Source organism: Polistes fuscatus, unplaced genomic scaffold (assembly GCF_010416935.1).
Source record: "Polistes fuscatus isolate 324 unplaced genomic scaffold, CU_Pfus_HIC Scaffold7, whole genome shotgun sequence".
In the NCBI taxonomy this organism is placed as follows: domain Eukaryota; kingdom Metazoa; phylum Arthropoda; class Insecta; order Hymenoptera; family Vespidae; genus Polistes; species Polistes fuscatus.
In genome coordinates, this window is record NW_025113151.1 from 7626859 (window position 1) to 7649459 (window position 22601).

Consider the following 22601-nt stretch of genomic DNA (forward strand, 5'->3'; position numbering starts at 1 on the left):
ATGTGCGTGTATAGAAAGGTCTGATTTCCTTGCTCGGACGTACACGCCTTGGAAACTAGTTTCACACAGTGTGAATCTGAAAGGGAGATCAGTAGGGCCACACAAAATCAAGAGTAACTTCTCTATGTACTCCAAAGACGGATGTAATTAGAGAAACGGACAGATAGATAGATAGACAGAGTAAGGGGGAAGGGGGGAGGGGTGGGGTGAAGTAGAGAGAAGAGAGAGAGAGAGAGAGAGAAAGCTTTCTAACGTCTAATCAAGTTAACTCTCAAAGCCATTTGTTACAATTACTCTCGTTGGTAAAGAGAGAGAGAGAGAGAGTTGCTGCTATATATAGTAATAGTACTTATCGATAATTAACAAGAGTACTACGAACGAGTAGAATACACCAAAAGAAAAGTGTGAAACTAAAAGATTTTCATTAGTTTGAAATGAATGATCTATTATTTAAACGTATATAAGATTGTTTATGATTTTAATAAGTTAAATGATAATAATTAATGTGAATGTATTAAATATTATTTAAATACCATAATCACGCAAACACGGATGTTATTTAATTATATCCGGAATGATTGGCGTGCATGGTTAAAAGTAGAATACAATGAAATAGATAGATAAGATAGTAATTAAGGGGGAGGGGGAAAGAAAAGTAGGATAAAGGGGTTTTTAATGAAATTCTATCGTATATATAGATTGAAGTTTTATTAAATAAAAGTAATTTATTAATACTTTATTTAATAATTTAATATTATCATTTTGCATATAGATATAAATATTTCTAATCGAATTGAAAATGTATCTAACCAATCGTAAAATAATTTTATCTTTTCAAATTGTTCAATTGTGCTGTAATTAATAATAATTTAATAAGAGAGAATATATATATAGTAGGTAATATATACAATGTAATATAATATGTATGTGTGTGTAAACATGTATATATGTATATATGCCATGAGAAAAGCGAACGATGAAATGATATTCAATTTCTACGTAATATTCAATTATTCAGAATATTCGGAGATATTATTCTATCATGGTTCTATATATAATTTATCTGTCTGTCTGTACGTCTGTCTGTCTGTCTGTCTCTCTCTCTCTCTGTTTCTTTCAAAATCCTGGATTCGTTCAAACGATCTCTGTTCGTATCTACGGTTCTACGTAGGACTCATGCGTTTCGTTCCGCATGCATAATACATTCGATGACGTACGAGTCCTCGAGGGGTTTTCCCGTTTCAAAATTAAAATACACAGTACTGGGCCGTCATAATAAATAGATCAGTGAGGAAAAATCAAGAGTACTAGTCGATTCCGCGATTGTGAACAAGTTATATATATACATATATATTTTGTATTTCAAACGAAAATAAAAATATATAATTTTTTCTCTTCCCGACGATGAGAGATTAAAATTAACAAAATCAATACAATTATTATACGCGTATGCGTGTGTGTTTGTTGTAGAGATACATAAAAATGTTCTCGTATACAAGTTTTTCATTAACTAAAATTATTTAAAGAAGAATTTGATACGTATGATATTTATGTACAGAAAAAGAAAGAAGGGAAAGAAAATGTTGATTTACAAATATTATTAATACATCGTTAATGTCGAAATATTTAAATTTAATTAATGAAATTTCGATTAAATCGAAATGTCAAATATTTAACAAAAAATCCAAATTTCTATCAATTAATATGGGGAAAATGTTTAGACGTTTTAAATTTTTACGAAGGATGGTAGAGAGGAGGGTGATGGGCAGGTGGGAGAAAAGTTTATTCGATTTACTTTCGTCGTAAATCGTTTCTTCTTAAAATGTAATATAAAATATCGTGAAAATTTTCTTCGAATTGATCTCTCTTTCTCTCTTTTTTTTCTCTCTCTCTTTCTCTCTTGTTCTATTTCTGTCTTTCTCTCTCTCTTTTTGCGCAATATTGTTCGAAGCTCGGGTAGAATCGTTCTCCGGAGTTTCTGAAAACCAGACGAATTAAAGCTCCCCATGCGTATTGCATTCGAAGGACGTAGGAGAGTTTTACTTTATATCGACACAATCAGAGCTCGTATAACGTGATGGTGGTGGTGGTGGTGGTATTGGTGTTGGTACTCATGTTATATCGAATATTCTTGTTATTCCTCTGATATACTAAAATCGCCCATAGTGCTTTCTACGAGATACATTTTTCTTTTTATTTTGATTAAATTTCAAACTAATTGCTATCCCGTTTGAGAGTTTCTTTATTTTATATCTGAACAGAAATAAAAACAAAAAGAATAAAAATAAATAGATTAGACAAATCAGATTAGACGAGTGGATCGATAAAGTAATCATTGCAAACGAAATCGAACAATTCGTTTTATTTAAAAATAACATATATTATATTATTATATCATATTGTTTCGGGTAAAGTTATTATACATTTTGTAATTGTCAAAATTTCTCTAATAATTAAATTTATTAGTTCAACGCGCGTAGAAACGATATTAAATCTTCAATTAATTTTGAAAAACAAAACTTTCGTACCGATTAAATATAAATTTTCATCGAAATCAATTTGTATGAATTTGTTTAATTCTCGATCGTTATTAATATTATTCTTATTATATAATATACTCGCGTATAAAAAGAATATTATTAATTTAAAACGAAGAGTGGCAGAAAGAGATAAAGAGAGAGAGAGAGAGAGAGAGATAGTATTTGTAAGAAAAATTTCAACATCGCGAAAATAGGGAAGCACGAAATAGTCCGTTTCTTTTGCAGCCTTAATAAATTGAAGTCGAAAGGTGAAGAGAAGAGAATTCTGGGTCCGCGCAAACGCTATGGAAGCAGTCAGTCGAGTTAGGAGAGCGAGAAACGAGGCTGGTGGTAATGGTAGTAGTGGTGACGACAAGGGGGAGGGGGTTGGCAGGAAGAGGATGAGAAATAGACAGAAAGAGAGAGAGAGAGAGAGAGAGACAGACAGAGATGGAAAGAGTGAAACGAGACGAACAGAAAAATAGCGAATACAAAGCAAATTGGCGCCGGTATATATATGTATATACTATATATGTATGTATGTATGAAGGTACGTTATGTATGCATGTACATACCGTGTGTCAGAGCGTAGCCAAATGGAGAAATTTCCGGGTAAAATCGAGAAACGTTACAAGTAAAACGTGTCCGGACGGATAGGTAGGGTGCGCGAGGTGGCGGAGAGGGGAGGAGCAGAGGGTGGAAGAGAGAAAGAGAAAAGGGGTAAAGAACGGTGGTGGAAAGAAGGGAGGAAGAGGAAGAGGGGGTTGGTTGAAAATGCGAGCGCGTCAAGTAACCGGATATCTCTCAAAATGCTATTCGATTTTACTGTCATCTCGCTTGATAGCGACGATACGTTTCGTAATCGACGCCATCGATTTCGTAAGAGTAAAAAAGAATGATGATGGAAGGTAAAGAATGGGTGAAAGAAAATAGAAAAGTCAAATGGTATGAGGGAGGAAATAAACTTGAGAAATAAGGAAGATTGAAGGAAAATGTAAATTACGGTCAATGTGTTTTTTGCGAATAGAATAATAATATATAAGATATATATATGTGTGTGTGTGGATAAAAATTGGAATAGTGAAGAAGGGCAATATTTTTTATATCAATAAAAATGGTGGAAAAATATTGCAATATTAAACGATTTGATTTACTATTAAAAAAAAAAAAATAAGAAACAAATGAAACTTAGAATAAAAAGCAAGAAAGGATGGATATTCAAATCGGATGAGTATTTTTTTTTTATTATCAGGATTTTATCGTAACGACAAATGGTTGAATCATCGAAGGTACAGAAAGGAATAGGGAGTGATAAAGATAAATGTACGAATTTAGGAAATTGTGCGAGAAACTTAAATAAAATATATCGAAAGAAAAACAAAGAAAGGAAGAGAAAGAGAAAAGGGAAGATAGAAAAAAAGAAGAAAAATGTATGTAAATGGAATTAGATAAATTAGATACTTCAACGAACGCAAGAACTTATTTCTACGATACATCACGAATCGATCTGTTTCATTCGCTTCACTTCACTGCATAAAAAGCATCGGTAAGGTATGCTAGTTTTCTTGATAGCCTCGTATTTTCTCATTCCGTCTTTTTCCTTCTTTTCCTATTCTTTTTCTTTTTCTTTTTTTCTTTACAGCGAATGATGAGGGGGTGGTGTAGTTTATTCGAACGTCGCGGAATACTCGATCGCGCGAAATGGACCGTGCAACGAGCCGAACGGAAGAGGTAACAAACGAAATAACAAAAAAATAAACAAAGTACGGAAAGAGAGGAAAAACGCAAAAACAAAAAAAACAAAAAACAAAAAAAGAAATCGTCTGGCTGCGGTTGTTTGCGACGACGACTCAAACGGTTACTAGAAAACTACGCGACAAAGTAATTCAAAGGCCGCGAAGTGATCTGTTGAAAGTGAAAAACTTTTCTCGTTATCCATCCATCGAGAAACATTCATCTGTCTAATGAGACATTATTATTGTCGGAAGAAAAACTTAATCAAATGGAAGAAACGAAAACACTCTGTTCAATTACCAAATAGAATTATTTCCGATTAAAATGATTAAATTAATATTAAGCTGTTAATACGATTTATTTGTTTGTTAATCCTTAAAAGAAAAGTTAGGTAAAGAGTTAAAATGTCTTTATATAAAAAAAAAAAAATAATAAAAATACGAAAAGCGAAAGATTTACCGACAAAGTGTATAAAGGGTTGCCTATCGCAAGGCGTCTAAAAAATTGCTTACCTTCAATCGTTCGTACGATAAATAATTACAGAAAGTTTCAATAAATCAAGAAAGAAATGTGACTTTATCGACAACGATACTATCGACGATGTATCACTCGAAAACCCATCATAAATACTTCGTTATAGACTTCCTTGTCTTCCCATCATTCTCATATTTCAAAATTCTTCCAAACAACGATATCCTATCTCCGTTGTTTTCGAAAACGATAAAAACTGGTTTCGTCGCATCGTTTTAAAGATGCCATATCATCACGATACACGATTTTACAGATAGAAAAATACGCGCATACCAATACGCGTATATACCATAGATACAGGTATACTCGCATCAATATAAAATGTAAAAGTATCAGGAGTCAGAGTTCGAGCGTTTTTTTTTTCGATTTTTAGAAAGAGATCTACTAGTCGACGAGCTATCGTTCGCGTGTTATCATCGGTGAACCGCCACGGCCGATCGGTTTTGCTCGATTTGAATTTATTTTCCGCGTCTAGTGCGAAAGGGTGGTTTACTCCACCTCTCCTCTCTCTCTCTCTTTCACCCTGTATCAACCCTTCCTTCTCCTACCTTTCTATTTCTATATAACTCTCTTCTATTTCATTCTCTACAGGAAGAAATCGTCTGCGTTCGATGTTACTTCCGTCGCAATGCAGCGATCGACTATAAAATCATCGAACGATCGTCGATCGTTTACTACACGTTGTCGTTGTCGTTGTCGTTGTCGTCGTCGTCGATACGAATATCTATTAGACGTAATTGATGCGAGGTTACAACATCCGACCCTTGTGGTAGTGTTAGTGGTTATGGTGTTAGTGTTGGTACGCAGGTACTAGTAATCTACGTACACGCGTATACAATTCTTGTATAGATATAGGAAGCTTTTGCTAATACAACTACCACGAATGAGATCGCAAAACATGCTGGTAAACGTCAAAACGACTCACGACCATCTGACCGATATCGTTTATGCGAAAACGTTTACGCGAAACGATCGTTCGTAGCGATATCGTTCGGCTTGCTATCGTCACCGCTATCGCTCATATTTCACTCGGAATTTAACGCGACGAGAGACAGAGACATACCAGACGGATTTGGTGGTGGAATAAAAGAGAAATGAGAGAGAGAGAGAGAGAGGGGGGGGAAGAGTTAAACGTTCTAGAGTTGTAAATCGTAATTCCTGACGAATGCGTTTTAAACCGAAATATCGTGCTTGACGTATGCGTACGAATTGCCTCGAATTTGTCTTCATCCTAATTTCAAATCTTGATTAATATTTATTTGTCGTTATTTATGGAGATGTTTAAAGCTTTTTATATATATATATTATTATTTTACCTACCGTATCGCGTGATGTATATTTAATTAAAAAAACACATTAATACCAATTTATCTTGAATATTAATATATAAAATGAAAAATAATTAGAAATATTTTTACCTGAAGTATTCCACGAATTTGTCCACTTTTGGTCTCGACGATTCTCGAAGCGTAACGCGTGACAGCGTTCGCGCGATTCCTCACGTTGCTTGCCGAGAAAATAAAAATGAAGAAAAGAAAGAATAGAAACTTTGGAGCTAGTCGATTGGCAAGAAAATTGTCCTTCGTCCCTCCGATTGTACTCAGCGTGACCAGCGGCCTTTTTTCGGCCGCCGGTTGGCATGGCAGGAGCATGACAGCATTTGCCGGCGTCCACCTGAAGCGACGCCAGTGGCATAACCGAGACCCCTAAGTTCTCCCCACGAAACTTGACTTCTTTTCTTCCTCCTCTTCCTCCTTCTCTCCTCCTCCTCTTCTTCCTTTTTATTCCTCCTCACCCCACTTCTTCTTCTTCTTCTTCTTCTTTTTCTTTTTCTTCCTCAGACTTTGTATTTTTTGTCTCTTTCTCAGACTCAAGCCCCTTCTTGGTTGTGTGGTTTCTTGTCTTATTGGCAACTGGTTGCTCTCTTGTGGCGACAATGTTTCCTCTCTTTTTATTATTCTTTTTCTACGTCGATAAAAAGAAATAAGGAGAAAGAAGAAAATGTTAGTCCTATTGAATAAAACTGTGTCAGTGTGAGAGACAGAAAAAGGGAGAGAGAGAATGAGAATGTAGCAACCCCCTAGTTGAGAAACAAATCACTTTGTAACTTTGTTATGCAAAACAACGTTTGTCTTTCTTTCGTTCTTCTCCCACTCTCTTTATCCACCCTTTCTTTCCATTTATTTATATCTTATCTCTTTCTCTCTCTCTCATTTGCTTTTTCTATCACTTGGTGATTCTGTTGCCACTACTATACCGTTGCTGATGCCAATGTTGATGTTTCTTATTCTACCCCTTCTCTTCTCTTCTCTTTTCTTCTCCCTTATTTTTGTTTTTCTTCATTGAACTCTTAAGGCATCTTTTCCAACCTTTACTAGTATCGGATAAGCAGGAACGTGTTAACCCCTTTTGATCGTTATTTCTTTTGGAAGCTGTAAAAGAAAAGGTATTCGTTAGTCGTCGTAATCATCGATCGATTCTTTTCGAAAGTACGAAATAATGAAGTCTGATCACTACTTGTCTCCCTAACTTCTTTTTTTTTCCTTTTTATAGATTTCCAACTTTTAACGATGCATTTTTTTTCATTAATTATTATTTTATAGAAAAATAAAAAGTTTGTTATTATTCTTACTTTCCCGTTATTTTGATCTTTTTAAGGCTAATTTTATTATCTTACAGATTAAACGAAAAGGTGAGGAATGACTTTTCAACGTTTGTTATCGATCCCTATTATCTATATCTACTTCTATTTATCTAAATATATATATATTTATATATTTATCTCACTATTTACTAATTTAATCGAATTCTTAATTATATCGTTCACACCGATTCCCCAGACGGCTCTAACTTTCGTTTATCCGATGTATGTAGGTACCTATAACCTGCTTATTCTCTTCCCTCTTTTCCCTTCCACCATTTTCATTCTCATTCTACCCCTCTAACCCTCCAGAGACTGCGGTTCGAATACCAATGGAAACGGAATAAAGCCATGATCCGATACGCGCGACGCTCAAATTCCTATTCCGGCACTTCATCGTACGGATTGACGTTCCACTCGTAGAAATCGTGACGAGAAATAAAATCGATTCGTAAGATCGTTTCCTTTCGCTCATATTTTCAAAGAAGGATATAACAAATAATGACGGAGAGGAAATATGAAGTAGAAAAAGAGAGAGAGAGAGAGAGAACAATTTCGTTATCAATAATTTGTTTAAATTACATAGAATAGAAATTTCTAACTTGGAATTAGAATAATTCTCATTGATACTTTAATCGAAATTTCTAATCATAAATTTTAAATGGATACAAAAGAAAAATGTTAATCATTATTATTTTATTATTATTAAATAATATAATTAAAACTATATAGATAACGTTTTTCGAAGTCAATCAGAAAGCGAGAGAGTTCGAGATTAACGTATTGTTTTCTATTTTCTTTTATTTAGCTTCGTTGACATCCGGTTATGACATGGAATTAATTAGATGCTCTAGTTTTTCTTTTTTTTCTTTTCCTCTCTTCTTGTTATTTTTTTTCTTTCTTTCTTTCTTTCTTTTTTTATTTTTTTCTGTTTAATAGGAAACTCCTTCGTTGGCGACACGAATTATGGTTTCGGTCGTTACACGTCGTGCGCAGAATGCCATCGTAAATAATAGTTTAATTAAAATCGTAACACTCTGACAGCATTAGAACGCTTTTGCTTATGAAAAGACCAAACGTTATTGTACCCTTCCTTACTTGTTTCCCCATTTATGTTACTCATAATGATATATATTCATATATCATTTTCATAGATCGGTTCAATAGTTTCTTATACACTTATGTATAGTATTTTACGAATCAGTATATTTACATTAAGTTAATTTACACATTAATATAAATATTAATTATTTAAATGTAATATTTAATTTAAGTGATCACGTATTTGTGTTTAAATTTTATTTCTTTTAAATTTAAATCTTCTTTACCGATCGTGGTATAAAGTCTTTTATAGGAATGATTGATGATTAAAAAAAAAAAATGAAAAATCAAAAGTTATTCAAGTTACATCACTACTTATATAGTTAGAGATATTAATAAAGTAGCATAGCTTAAATTTTCAAAGTTTGAAATATCGCGGAAGTTTGACGATCGATATCTCGAGATAACTCGAGCATGCGCAGAAGAAATATCGAATGTCAGTTCCATAACGTCGAGTGCATCCACGGTGGCAGTTCAGCGTGCATCGAGGAAAGTAAGGATGGGAGTGTTTTTCTAAAGTTTCTCTTTCTTAATTTGATTAAAGATTTAATACGATTTTAATGTCTTTTTTCTTTATTTATTTTTTATTTACAATTAAACGCTTACGATAAAGTTTTCAAGTATCAAGAAAGTGGACTGTGAACGTGAGTAATAAATAAAATTAAAATATTTATTATATTTAATTAAAAGTAAACTTTTTCTATGCTGAACATAATTTATAAACGCACTTCATGCATTATTCATAAAAAAGTAATGTTATACAATTTTTTTCGTTGAGGTTTTATCTTATTTAATTAAGAATGCATTTTACCTGTATTGCACATAACCTATAAATACTCTTTATGTTATTGATAAGAAAATAGTAATAGACAATTTCTTTTTTATTAATATTAATTTTATTTAATAAAGAATACGCTTTATCTATGTTGCATATAACCTAAAAATACACTTTATATGCTATTCTGTAATTAATATTTGAGTGAATACCTTTGATTTGAATTTAATCACTTTAAGATGTCTACGTCAGCTATATACATATTGGATGTGAAGGGCAAGGTGTTGATATCTCGCAATTACCGTGGAGACATAGAACCTGGAGTAATCGAGAAGTTTATGTCTTTGGTAATGGAGAGAGAAGAGGAAGGCAATCTAACACCGATAATACAGATACCGGAATGTACATACGCTTACATTAAATATAATAATCTTTATATTGTATCGATGACTAGGAAAAATGCTAATATTTCTTTGGTATTTGTGTTTTTGCATAAAATGGTACAAGTTATGCAAGAATATTTTAAAGAATTGGAAGAAGAAAGTATAAGGGATAACTTCGTAGTCATTTATGAGCTTCTCGATGAGCTATTAGATTTTGGTTATCCTCAGACAACGGATAGTAAAATATTGCAAGAGTACATTACACAAGAGGGACATAAATTAGAAATACAACCAAGAATTCCTATGGCTGTGACCAACGCTGTGTCATGGAGATCGGAAGGTATTAAGTATCGTAAGAACGAAGTATTTCTAGATGTAATTGAATCCGTTAACCTTTTGGCTAATGCTAATGGAAACGTATTGAGTTCGGAAATAGTTGGTGCCATAAAGATGCGAGTGTACTTATCTGGAATGCCAGAATTGAGATTAGGTCTGAACGATAAAGTATTATTCGAATCGACTGGACGCGGTAAGTCTAAGTCAGTAGAGTTAGAAGATGTTAAGTTTCATCAGTGCGTAAGGCTGTCGAGGTTTGAAAATGACAGAACCATTTCTTTTATACCGCCGGATGGAGAGTTCGAATTGATGTCTTACAGATTGAACACTCATGTTAAACCTTTAATTTGGATCGAATCTGTAATAGAAAGACATGCCCATAGTAGAGTAGAATATATGATTAAGGCTAGGTCGCAATTTAAACGTAGGTCTACGGCGAACAATGTTGAAATAGTAATACCTGTTCCGAACGACGCAGATTCTCCTAAATTTAAAACAACTATCGGTAGTGTTAAGTACTCACCAGAACAAAGCGCGATTACTTGGTTCATTAAATCCTTCCCAGGTGGGAAAGAATATTTAATGAGAGCACATTTTGGTCTGCCATCTGTGGTAGGTGAGGACGTAGAAGGTAAACCACCGATTCAAGTGAAATTTGAAATTCCCTACTTTACTACATCCGGAATTCAAGTTAGATATTTGAAAATCATTGAAAAGAGTGGCTATCAAGCCTTACCTTGGGTTCGTTACATTACGCAGAATGGTGATTATCAATTGAGAACGAATTAATTATACATGATAATTAACAGATATTATATTGACTTGAAACATTTTACGAATCCTCGAGCGTTGAAAGTTTGTAAAAAAATAAACTGTTCATTTCAAACGATTGTATTTATAGTGTAAGAAAATCGATCATTTTTAAATGTTCGAATATATAAATATTTTCATGAATAAAAAATCTCGTATGAATATGTATATCGCTGATAAATTATATTCCGTTTAATTGCATTGTTCAATTTTCTCGTTAGATCAAAATTTCTTTTTTCTTTTTAATAGGTTCTTTAAATTTTATAAAATTGGTTGGTAATTTTTTTCCCCCTCTTTTTTTTTTTTATATCCATGTAGAAAAAAAATATTAATTTTTATATAACAGCTGACGATAAAAAAATCTGTAAATATATTTACTTATATAGAATAAATAATGTCGTTTTAGTAATTTCGTATCTCGCTTATCGTTAATTCAAATTAAAAAAATTTTTAACAATATTAATAAATAAAATAAAGAAGAAAAGATATTATTGTATTAAAATCAATGAAAAATCTAACGCGACGAAACAGTAACGAATGAAAAGAATATTAAATTTCTCGTTTGAAAACGTGACTCGTAAGATTTTTTAATTCTTTTCTTTTCTTCTTCTTCTTTCTTTTCCTCCACACTGACGAACACATTTTTCATCCCGCTCTTCTGTTCATAAGCCGCAAAGATCCTTCTCTCTTTAAAAAGAATTTTTTTCATTCCCACGAAACCTCTCGCCTTTTTCTTTTACCTGATTTTTCGTATATTTTGTTTTTTTTTTTTTTTAAAACAAAAAATTAGCAAAGAAAGGTAAGATAGGAGAATGAAAATATTCCATCTAAATTGAACGCTAAGTTTTCTTCACTTTGTAAACATAACCGACAGAAATGAATGGCTTGTGAGCCTTACAAAAAATTAAAAAAAAAAGAAAAAAAAAGAGACGAAAGAAAAAAATAAAAGTTAGTAGTAAAATTTTACTTCGGAGCTGACGCTGTCGGTCGGAACGAAGATAAGAAGAAAAAGAAGAAGAAGAAGGATAGAAAATTAATAAAGAAATAGAACTAGAGCTGAAAGTAGAAAGAAAGAAGAAAATAAGAGACGGAGACACGAAAACGCGATTAGAGTGAAATGGTTGTGGGGAGAAATACTTTTTTTATTATTATTTTTTTTATTATTCTTATTCGTCGTTGAACGCAGGTACCCCGAATGGTCGTAATATGCAAATTCATTCCACGTATATGAGCCCGTAATAATTTTATGGAAATCAGTAGTCTTGCACGCGGAAATTTTACTCTCTCCCTCCCTCCCTCTCTCTCTCTCTTCTTCTCTCTTTCTTTTTTTTCATTTTTATTTTTTTTATTCGCTCGAGCGCGTGCGTTCGACGAGAATTATACGTGGAAAGTAACCACGCGACACCGAGAAACTTTTCAGCCCTGTTTTATTTTACTTTTTATTCTATTCTTGTTGTTTCTTTTTATTGTTGTTAGTAGAGTAGTTTGGATATCTTCGTTTGATTTTTTTCTTTTTTTTTTTTTTTTTCTTAAGATATTAAATAAATTTTGATTATTATTACATTATTTTTATTAACGGTCCGATATATGACTAGGACTATTGCTGTATTTAAATTGAAAATAATAATAATAATAATAATAATAATAATAATATATAAATATATAAATATAAAAATGTATAAAACTATAAAAAAGAAAGCAATGGGAAGAGGAGAAGAAGAAACAGAAAGGAGAAAAACTTTGCGGAACGTGACAGTGCATAAAAAGATGCGTGTAAAACGCAACGAATGCAGATACTGGTAATAACGTTACGTGGTGCATGTAACGAACGATAGTAATACCGTGAAAGCACGGAGATAACGATATTGCTGTTGTTGTCCTACTACTGCTGTATGCTACTGCTGTTACTACTTTTGCAGCACTGCTTATGATAAAGTAGAAACACACGTGGTGCTGCCTTCCTACTGGACTATTATAATGGGACACCCTCTGTCGAATAAATATTTTCTTAACTTTATTACCAGATACATTCTTATAGAATAATTTCAATTGGTATATTAAAATCTATAATAGAATTTCATATTTTTCTCATCTTTTCGATTAAAAATTTATTAAATGTCTAAAAAATTATTTATAATTAATACGCGTATTTATACGTACAATAATTAAAAAAAAAAAGGAGAACATTACAAAAAATCATACTATCCGAGATAAGATCGAATTAAACGCGTATAAATAAATCATTCATGTCAATGTTAAAAATGTGTGAATTATTTAAGGAAAACATTTGATTAATTATAATGGCTCGTCTAGTATGTGCACTTACAGAAAATTTCTTAAGCGATAGCTAAATCCATACAATACCAGAAGCATAACGGAAGCACGAACCGAATACTACCTCTTCCCCTTATTCCCAAAGGAATTTCCTTCTCTGGATGGATCGTTTCATTTCTCGTCGAACATTCAAATAAATTTTCCACATTCAAAGAGCGTTTCACGAGCCACTAATATATATACCAGTTATATATACACATACACACACACGCACACACGCACACACAAAATATATATCGAAGAGATCGACGCGAAGATAGAAATTTGTTCGCACTAACAAATAATCTCTACGATCAAAATCCAATGGGATCGTTAACGTTACGATCTATCTATTAATCTATCGATCATTATATTCTCAACGTTATTTTGACGTATACGTCATCGTTATAATTATCATCGTCATCGAATCGGATCCGTTAACGATAACACAAAAGAATGAGTGAGAGGGAAAGAGAAGAAGAGATAGAGCAGAACATTTTAATTAAACTGCCAGTACGTTTGATCGAAACGCATTTAACATAGATCCACATTTCCGTTTGGACGATTTCATTGTTACTTGACACTCCGATTCATCGCCATTTTCCATTTTCTCGCTCGGAGAACGCACGTCTATCACCGTTTGGGGTTTAGCATAATCTCGATATATTCTTCGTTGAAATATAGACAAACCAAAAAGAAAATCATACGGAGAGGAATATATTTATATAACTATATATATATATCATTTTCTATTTTTATCTTTCTCTTTCTCTCTCTCTTTGATTTCCTCTTACTATTTCTATCTCTTTTCTGTATTTCTTTCCTTATCTCTCTCGCACCATTTTACTTTATCTCTTTCATACAACCCTGTTCTTCTCTCTCTCTCTCTCTCTCTTTCTCTTTATTTTTCTCTCACTTTCCCTCTTCCTATTTTCTATCTTTTCCTTTTTATGATTCTCCTTATTTCTCATTTTCTCTTTTACTTTATCTCTCTAACGTAACAGTTGTTATTTTCGTTTGTTAGATATTTCCAAAAGAACGACTAGATAATAAATAAATAAATCATAGGATAGAATCGTATATTTTATCGCAAAATGATATTACCCCTTTTCTCGATGTTATATCATAAATCTATATTTAGGTATATCTATAGTAAGTCTGCAGAAGTATTCGTACACGATTCCACTTTAAATTTGAAATAACTGATATTTGCTCGTAATGCAAAGCTTCCAAATTTTTACACATACAGAAACGTTTCTCTTTTTAGAATCATCAAACTTTCAAATTGATATCAATTTGATTGGAGATGAACATTTTATTGTCGGATAAATATGATAATTTGACTTAAGTGATTAAAAAATTAATCTCGCAAGAGTATTTATAATTAGAGTAAGATATAATACAACTACAATTATTATTTATATAAGTAAATATTTCTTTTCATTTCGAAACGATTGGGTATACCTCGTGAGATCAATTATTCTTTAATAAGTTATGTCAAATTTTACTTGTCTCATAATAAAATGCTCATGATATAAATTGAAAAGATTAATAATCCTAAAATATGTTATACTGCGTATATAAATTTTGGAATATTGTATTATAAAAAAAATATTGATTGTTTTAAATTGACAGCTGGGGATTATTGTGACACACTGTATGTATCTGTTCCCTTTTATATTATGGCGCGACGGTTCTCTGATTTATCCGAAATAAAAGGAAAGGGAGAAACGTTTATGAAAGGTGGAGGAAAAGAGAGTGTAGTAGCAGTGGTTTAGAGGATGAGTGGAAAAAGGGCGTCCGGCACTCTTTTCACGCTGACATGAGTGACAAAACGACGGAGACTCTGCAAAGAAGAGTTATCCTCTCCCTTGCCCCCCCCTCTTTTTTCCCTTCCTTCCTTCCTCACCCTTTTACTCCCTTTTTCTCATGTTATCCGTCATTGGCTGGGAGCCAATCGTGTGCGAGTCTTCTTTGTTTTCATCCTCTTGGCATCGACGTTTCATTGCAAATTACATTGCCCGAGAATCCTCCCCCCCCTCCCACCCCTCCTGAATCTTTTCGTTCAGTCGATAACCTGAGCACTGTTCTTTACAAGAAAAAGAAAATTAGTTTATACAGGTAAAGGATGTCTCAAAAATCGTAATAATACACGAATTAAAAATTTGTATCTTAAAAAAAAAAATAATAATAGATATCTATAACGTTTATATATAAACGAAGGATCGTTTATTTTTTTTAATCTGTTTAATAAATATTCAAAATGTCTTGTTCAAAAATATTATCTTTATTCAATAGATCCATGATTTTTAAGACACCTTGTATACTGCTGGAGTCTTTGTTGATTCTGTCTAAGCGAAGAAAATATGAAATTTGAAGTTTTTCAAGCAAGAAGTCGTCAGTTTAATGATCGATCGAACAATAAATGTTTCTTCTCCGTTTTCTATCTCCCTCTCTCTCTGTCTGTTCTAAAAGGAAATTTCATTTTTAGAGATGGTAGATGAACATGGCTGTTTATTGCGCGAGTAGTAACACAGAGAATAAACGAGGAGAAGTTTAAGCTCGACGACGCGAGACGACGAAACTCGAGACTCTTCGAGAGTTTAAGTCCTTCGTGATGAAGCGTCGCGTTTTAGTTTCCCTCTTTCTCTCTCTCTCTCTCTCTTTCCCTCCTTCTCTTCTTTACTTTATCCTTTCTTCCTCGAAAGATGTTGCTCCTTTATCTCGAACGTTACGAGGGTTGAAATATTTCCTTCTCTGCATCCATCCTTGTCCTAACTTAGAAAATTTCTAAATTTGTTTTCGACTTAAGCGTAAATATATGTGCACGTACACGCTTGGTTTTTCACTTCAAATGATGAAATATTCATTATTTATTAATTAATAATAATTAACTCTTCCGTTAAAAATGTACATTCGGATTTATAGAAATAGTGAATTTGATTTGTTTAAAGATTTATTTGTGTGTGGAGTAGTATTTTATATATTTGTTATATATTTATATTTATATGAGTCGTGAGTAAGTTGAAGAGATTTATATATACTTTTATAGTAATATAAGTATATATTATAATATAATATTAAAGACACACACTACCACACGTATCTTCTTTCTCTTTCTTTATCACGTTCTCTCAATTTAATTTTTTTCTACTTCGTACTACTCGAACTCGTCTGACTAAACATCTCATTTGGCATAATCTACTTCGTAACGTGTACATAATATAGAAATGCAATAATTACTATCATATTTGAAGATAAATGAGCCGATTAGTCGTACGTCCATTCGTTTTACCTTTCAACCTAACGTCATTATTATAGACACATACTATATTATACACGATACGACGATTATGACTTGTGTTTAGAAATACATTGCTCCAGGTCTGATCAAATGTCGAATCGTTTTCTACTTCGTCTATAAACAACAATATCAATTAACATGTACATTATAATCGTGATTGGCATCGTTTGAAAATCTCACCAGGCTGATTATACATCGATTCATTCTACTTCGATAAACCCGCGATTACAATAATACATGACCGGTCTGTTGATCATACGTCCACTCGTTTTATTCTTTTAGCTAATATTATTATCATATACATACATGTATACACACTATCGGTTAAAATTATTTGATTATCTTACAAAATGATACAAAGTTGATTCAAATGAGTGTCATATTCAATGTTGACGCGATCAATAAAAATACGTAAACATTCTAATGCAAATAACGTTTCGCACGAATAAAATAATTGTTTTGACGAATGAAACATTCAGATTTTGAACGTAATTATTATTCATTTACTGAACAAACAATCGATCTTCTATAACAGAATTTCTCTAAATTTTCCACTCGACGACTTCTTTTACCTGAATCAATATTTTGGGTATAGATTCTATATTTTATTATCTCTCTTCTACTATTATAAACTAATAGATATATTATAAATTGGTTTTTAATTCATTTTCGCGTGTATAGAAATTTTTTAGTTTTGTACAAATTTCTGCGAAATTTCATACGGCATTAATTTAAATCAACTTTCAATCTTTTTGTAAAGTGGTCAAATAATTTTGGCCGGTATTGTATATCTATTTATGCGTATACACATGTATAAAATGACAATTACCGTTGGGGGTTTGAAAATACATGTGAATTTGACCAGCTGTCAAATTATTCCACTTCTTAAACTTGAAAATTATTATTCTCTTTAAATAGATATGTATGTATATTATAATAATCATCATAATTCTGATAATTTGAAAGTTTCAGTCTGATTATATATATCGATCGTTATTACTATATTATTACTCTACATATAGATACACACGATCGTGATTATGGTCGTTGGAAAATCTCAACAGGCTAATCATAGATCGATTCGTACTTTCTACCCCGCAACGTAGTATTATTACCATAAGCCTTGGTATACGGAATGACGATTATGGTAGTTTGAAAATAACATGAGTCGCATGTTTGATCAAACGTCGACTCGTTCTACTTTTATTGTTTTATGGTATTATACGTATATCTTGTAAGCTGATTATAATAACGATTGGCATCGTTTCAACATTCCATTCACGTGATTTTAATTGTATATCAACTTGTTCTAGTTAATAATAACTCACAGTAATAATCAGTATCTAAAATTAGAAACAAAATATATATATATATATATAAATATAAAAAATACCTGATATTATTTTCTTAATGAAATTTATTATTAAAATATAAAAATAAATTAAATTAATAATATAAAACATCTAAGAGATAATTTAATAAAGAAAAATTAAACAATTTCATTTTTACCATTAGAAAATATTTATTAAGGAAGAAAAGAAACTGCGAATAAAGAAATATATCTTCCAATACAATTAACATTTATTTTAACTTATATATATATATTTTGATAAAATTATTGTCCCATATTCCATATTATATGTGTAGTAGATTAGAAACAGATTTGCGTGTATGTATGTGTATATGTATGTGTGTCAAGTTAAAGGGACAATACGTCGTACTGATACTACTTAAATTACTTTCTCGAATCGAAATCACTCGGTCGATTTCCGATAGGACGATTCAAACTACTCGATTAGTGGACGATTCGTCTAGGCTCGGTTGATTATCCTCGATTCGATATACTACTATATCTACTAGATAATTAAGGTTCGAGTAAATCGTGTTTCGTTCTACTCCATATCACTCAGACGTATGTATGTATTTACATGTGTGTAAACATGCACAAATTAGCCGAGTGTAGTCGAATTTATATGCACTACTCGAATTCAACATAGAAACAGCTGCATCTACTGAATCGTGTCCTTCTTCTCGTTCTCTGTCTCTCTCACACACACACACATACACACTCTCACGATGTTTCAAATGTTAGTCGGTTCCTATCTAATAGACATCGATCGACAACCGAATGGAATTAGCTTATACTACAATTTAACTATATATATATATATATATGTATTTAACTATATATATATATATATTATAGTGGGTGTGTGTATATACGAATGTGTATGTATATCTTGCCTTATTAATTAGGTATTATTGGATTACATTGTAAGTAGCACCCTATCCTATCGTTAAGATGAGATTTATCCTAATCGTATCTAAACGATGATAAATAAGAACCATTTTCTTAACATTCTATATATATAAATTATTGTATAAATTATTGTAAATTATTTAATATTAATTTATTGTATATACGTGAATAACAAAAAAGAAATGAGTCGACTATTATCAACGAATAATATATAAAAGAAAATTAATTAAGAAAATTGAACAAAAAGTATAAATAAAAAAGATTTCAAGATTACTATCATTTATAGATTAAACATTCGATCGTATTAAATTTTCTCTTTATTTCCTATTTCCGTAGAGAATAATAAAAATCAAATAAAGTATACTAACATAAATAAATAAATCATTTCTAGTACGAATTGGAGTAAATTTCATTTCGTTATCGTTGCAGTTGTCGTCATCGTCGTCGTCTCTCTCTCTCTCCCTCTCTCTCTCTCTCTCTCTCTCTTCGATCGTAGAGTTAATATTACTGCCGTCGTTGCCATAACGTACTGAAACGACAAAAGCGTTCGCATCAAACGAACAGTCACCAACCAACCAACCAACCAACCAGCTTGCTAGCTAGTTAGAACTGCTGCTGCTACTACCTTTACCTACCTACCTTTCTACCTACCTACCTACCAACCTACCAACCTACCAACCAACCAACTGCTGGTACATACTTCGCTTTGGCTCCCGTACAATAAATAGTCGTACCTTGCGATAAGAAGTTACGGGAATGTCAAGCGTAACTTCCTACTAATACAACTACCACCACTACCACCACTACTATTAGTACTGGTATTGCATAGTACTACTATTACTATTATTAGTAGGTTGGAGCCAAGCAACAATATTCCAGCAAGTGGAAACGGCCCTGTTTACTCGGACAAAAGAACAAGATAGGGAACGGGCAAAGGTTACACTTTAAACTATGAGCATCCGAACTGCTCTTTTCACATATGTATATGTGTATATATGTATGCAACCTATGCACATATTTATTTGCTTCGCCATCAAATGATAAGTTCCTTTCATCCATCTTCAACATTCAAAGGGATTACCCCTTTTTAATCCCATATATATTTTCATATCCCATGTTCTTCTTTTCAATAAAAAAAGTGAACTGAACAAATATTATATATGTAATCGAATTTTTCATAAATTAAATAGAAAATTGTATCGATGATTTTGTTTCAAATTTATTAAATTTACTTGTTAAAATAGTGATATAATTGATACCTTGCACAAGTAAATTTTGTTCATTTGTTCTTTTCTTTTCAAATAAATTATTTAATTTCGATTAATTCGAAGGATATACAAAGATCAATAATAAAGATAAGTAATGAAATATAAGCTTCGATTAAAAATAAATTGAATGTAAAATACTGTTGTATCCGTTTCACTTAGAATTAGTTAAAATGTTATCGTCCCTTTTAACAGTGACGTCAGTTTCACCCTTATCCAGCTATCAGCGCTACTATGTGGCATCAAGGCTCCTTTCGAAATGAAATTACCTCGGTTGGGACGGTTGAAACTTCGACAGAGCAAGAGCAAGAACAAGAGTATGAGCATGAGAGCATGAGCATGAGTAAAAGCTAGAGCAAAATAGAAAGAGATGACTAGAGAGAGAGAGAGAGAGAGAAGGGGTGGAAGGTGGAGGGTGGAAGGAGGGTGGGGACTTTCACCACGGCTGTTTTTAGAAACTAACACCGCTTCCCCACGAAGTTCAAAGTTCCCGCGGCTTTGATGCCGTGAGAACGGAATGAATCTCATTAAAATCGCGGTTCGTGCTACGTTTTACGGCTTCCCAAGGGGTTGCAATCGAGAACCAAAGAGAAAGAAAGAAAGAGAGAGAGAATATAAGTGTGTGTACGAGTGCGAGAAAAAATTGGGATGAGAAGAAGGAGAAAGAAGTGTGAGGAAAGGTCAAAGACATAATTATATTAGATTAAAAAGGAAAGATAGAAAGATTGAACCAACAGACAGAGATAGAAGATAGACAATTTTATATGTGACTAGAAAATAAAAATATATTAAGTATATTAAGGTTAACGAGAAATAATTATATGAGAAAGATGAAAGATATATAGTAAATGAGATTAGATGATCTATAGGGTTGGTAAAAAATTGTAGAATAATTTTTCTTTTCTTTTTTTTTTCTAATTAAATTTCAAAATGCATAGAATTTCTTCTTTAATATATTTTCAAAAGGCGATAATTTTTGACACCGAATTAATGTGTGAGACGAATATTATGACTTATTTTTTAATCAATTACATCCACGATATTTCAATTTTAAAGATGCACTATATGATTAGTATTACCATAAGTTATACGAATTTAATGTCATGTACGTATCAGGGAAATACGAAAAAACTTTGTATTCGATCACAGATAATTTTATTATAATTATGATTGAGAAAGGAAGATAAAAGAAAATGATACGGAAAAAGGGTTAGACAAATAAATGAAAAATAGAAAAAGAAAAGAAATAACTATATATATATATTATAGATATAGGAGAAAAAAAAAAAAGGAAAGAAAAGAAAGGACAGATAAGAAATCGTTAATTAACTCGACGACACTAAAAAAGAAATTCGATCGTTACTACTTCTTGTCGAACTCGAGACCTTAAAATTTGTCCTCTTCGTTCCTTTCTGCCTGTCTTTCTTTCTTTCTTTTTTTTTTGTTCCTTCTTCTTCACGTTGCCGCTTTCCGTAGAAAAGTTCGAAAAGGTAGAAACAAATAGAATGTCACGACTATGATTTTCTTTGAGAGACGCAACCTTTTTACCTTCCTACCTTCCTTCCTTCCTTCGGTCTCGTGCTTAATTAGAACCTTTCGTTCATTTCTTTTTCTCTCTCTCCCTTTCTATTCTTCTTATTTTGTTCTCTTTCTCTTTCTTTCTTTCTTTCTTTCTTGTCTTTTCTCGAACGAGTTCAACGAACTTCCATCCTTCTGTTCCTTACCTTAATATTTTTCACTTCGTTAAATTCATTTTTTTCCTTTTTTTTTTTAACATTATATACTCTTACCTTTATAATACTAAATTATTATATTAATCGTTGATTCTCTCGTGCATGCTTATTTATTTATACTATAACCAGTCTTTAACCGAAGTTCTTTAATCGAAAGTACAAGTGATTTTACGCGAAATAAATTAAAAATAAATTAATTTTTTTTAATGTAATAATAATAAAACAATATTTATAATCGCGATTGTAGTAAAATTAAATATAAATAAGCGCGATAAAACATTGAATGTTGATTTTCAATTGAATATTTAAATTGTTAAACGATACTTTCACACACACACAATTAAAAGGAGAATTTTGTTCGTGATCTAATGTATGATGTACGTGCGTATATTTAGCCTGACACGAGATAGGATTTATTTAAAACACAAAGAACCTAACAAAAAATAAATACGTTTATTTTTACGAATTAATACAGGCAAATTTCTGTAATTAACGATACTCCAAAATTTTCAACGAAAACTTTTTGTTTGCGACCCAATCGACGTACACATGCAGGTATGTATTTACGTGCACGTATGTGTGTGTGTGTGTGTGTGTGTGTGTATGTACGTTTGATTTTGCCAGCAGGTAAAATTTATTTTATAAAAAGGAGAGGAGAGAGTAAAGGAGAGAAAAATGAGCAAAGGAAATATTTTTCTACGTATTTATATGGTAAAGTTTTTGTAATTAATCCCTTCACAATGTATGTCATCCGTTTAAAGAGAAACTTGATACTAATTGTTCGTATGCCACGTAACATAAGTTGAAACATTAACGAATAGTTCTTCTCTCTTTTGTACGTTTTGTTGTTGCTGCTTTCTAGTTTTGCTACCTTTTTTTTCTTTTTTTTTTTAATT

At 32.0% G+C, this 22601-nt stretch overlaps 2 protein-coding genes across 14 annotated transcripts in view; one reads left to right on the plus strand and one right to left on the minus strand.

Moving 5' to 3' along the window:
• Nucleotides 1–22601, minus strand: part of LOC122524349 (neuroligin-4, Y-linked-like) — a 131107-nt gene that overhangs the window by 19029 nt on the left and 89477 nt on the right. For all 13 annotated transcript variants that reach the window (XM_043646546.1, XM_043646545.1, XM_043646547.1 and 10 more), the window contains 2 exons: nucleotides 7042–7216; nucleotides 6203–6749 (listed from right to left, as the gene is read on the minus strand). In XM_043646546.1, the coding sequence (XP_043502481.1) occupies nucleotides 6203–6436 (234 nt within the window). In that variant the 5' untranslated portion in view covers nucleotides 6437–6749; nucleotides 7042–7216. The remainder of the gene's footprint in view (nucleotides 1–6202; nucleotides 6750–7041; nucleotides 7217–22601) is intronic.
• Nucleotides 8983–11039, plus strand: LOC122524350 (AP-1 complex subunit mu-1-like). The gene is made up of 3 exons (XM_043646553.1): nucleotides 8983–9019; nucleotides 9140–9170; nucleotides 9541–11039. Exon 3 carries the CDS (start codon nucleotides 9541–9543, stop codon nucleotides 10807–10809), a length of 1269 nt encoding a protein of 422 aa, XP_043502488.1. The 5' UTR covers nucleotides 8983–9019; nucleotides 9140–9170; the 3' UTR covers nucleotides 10810–11039.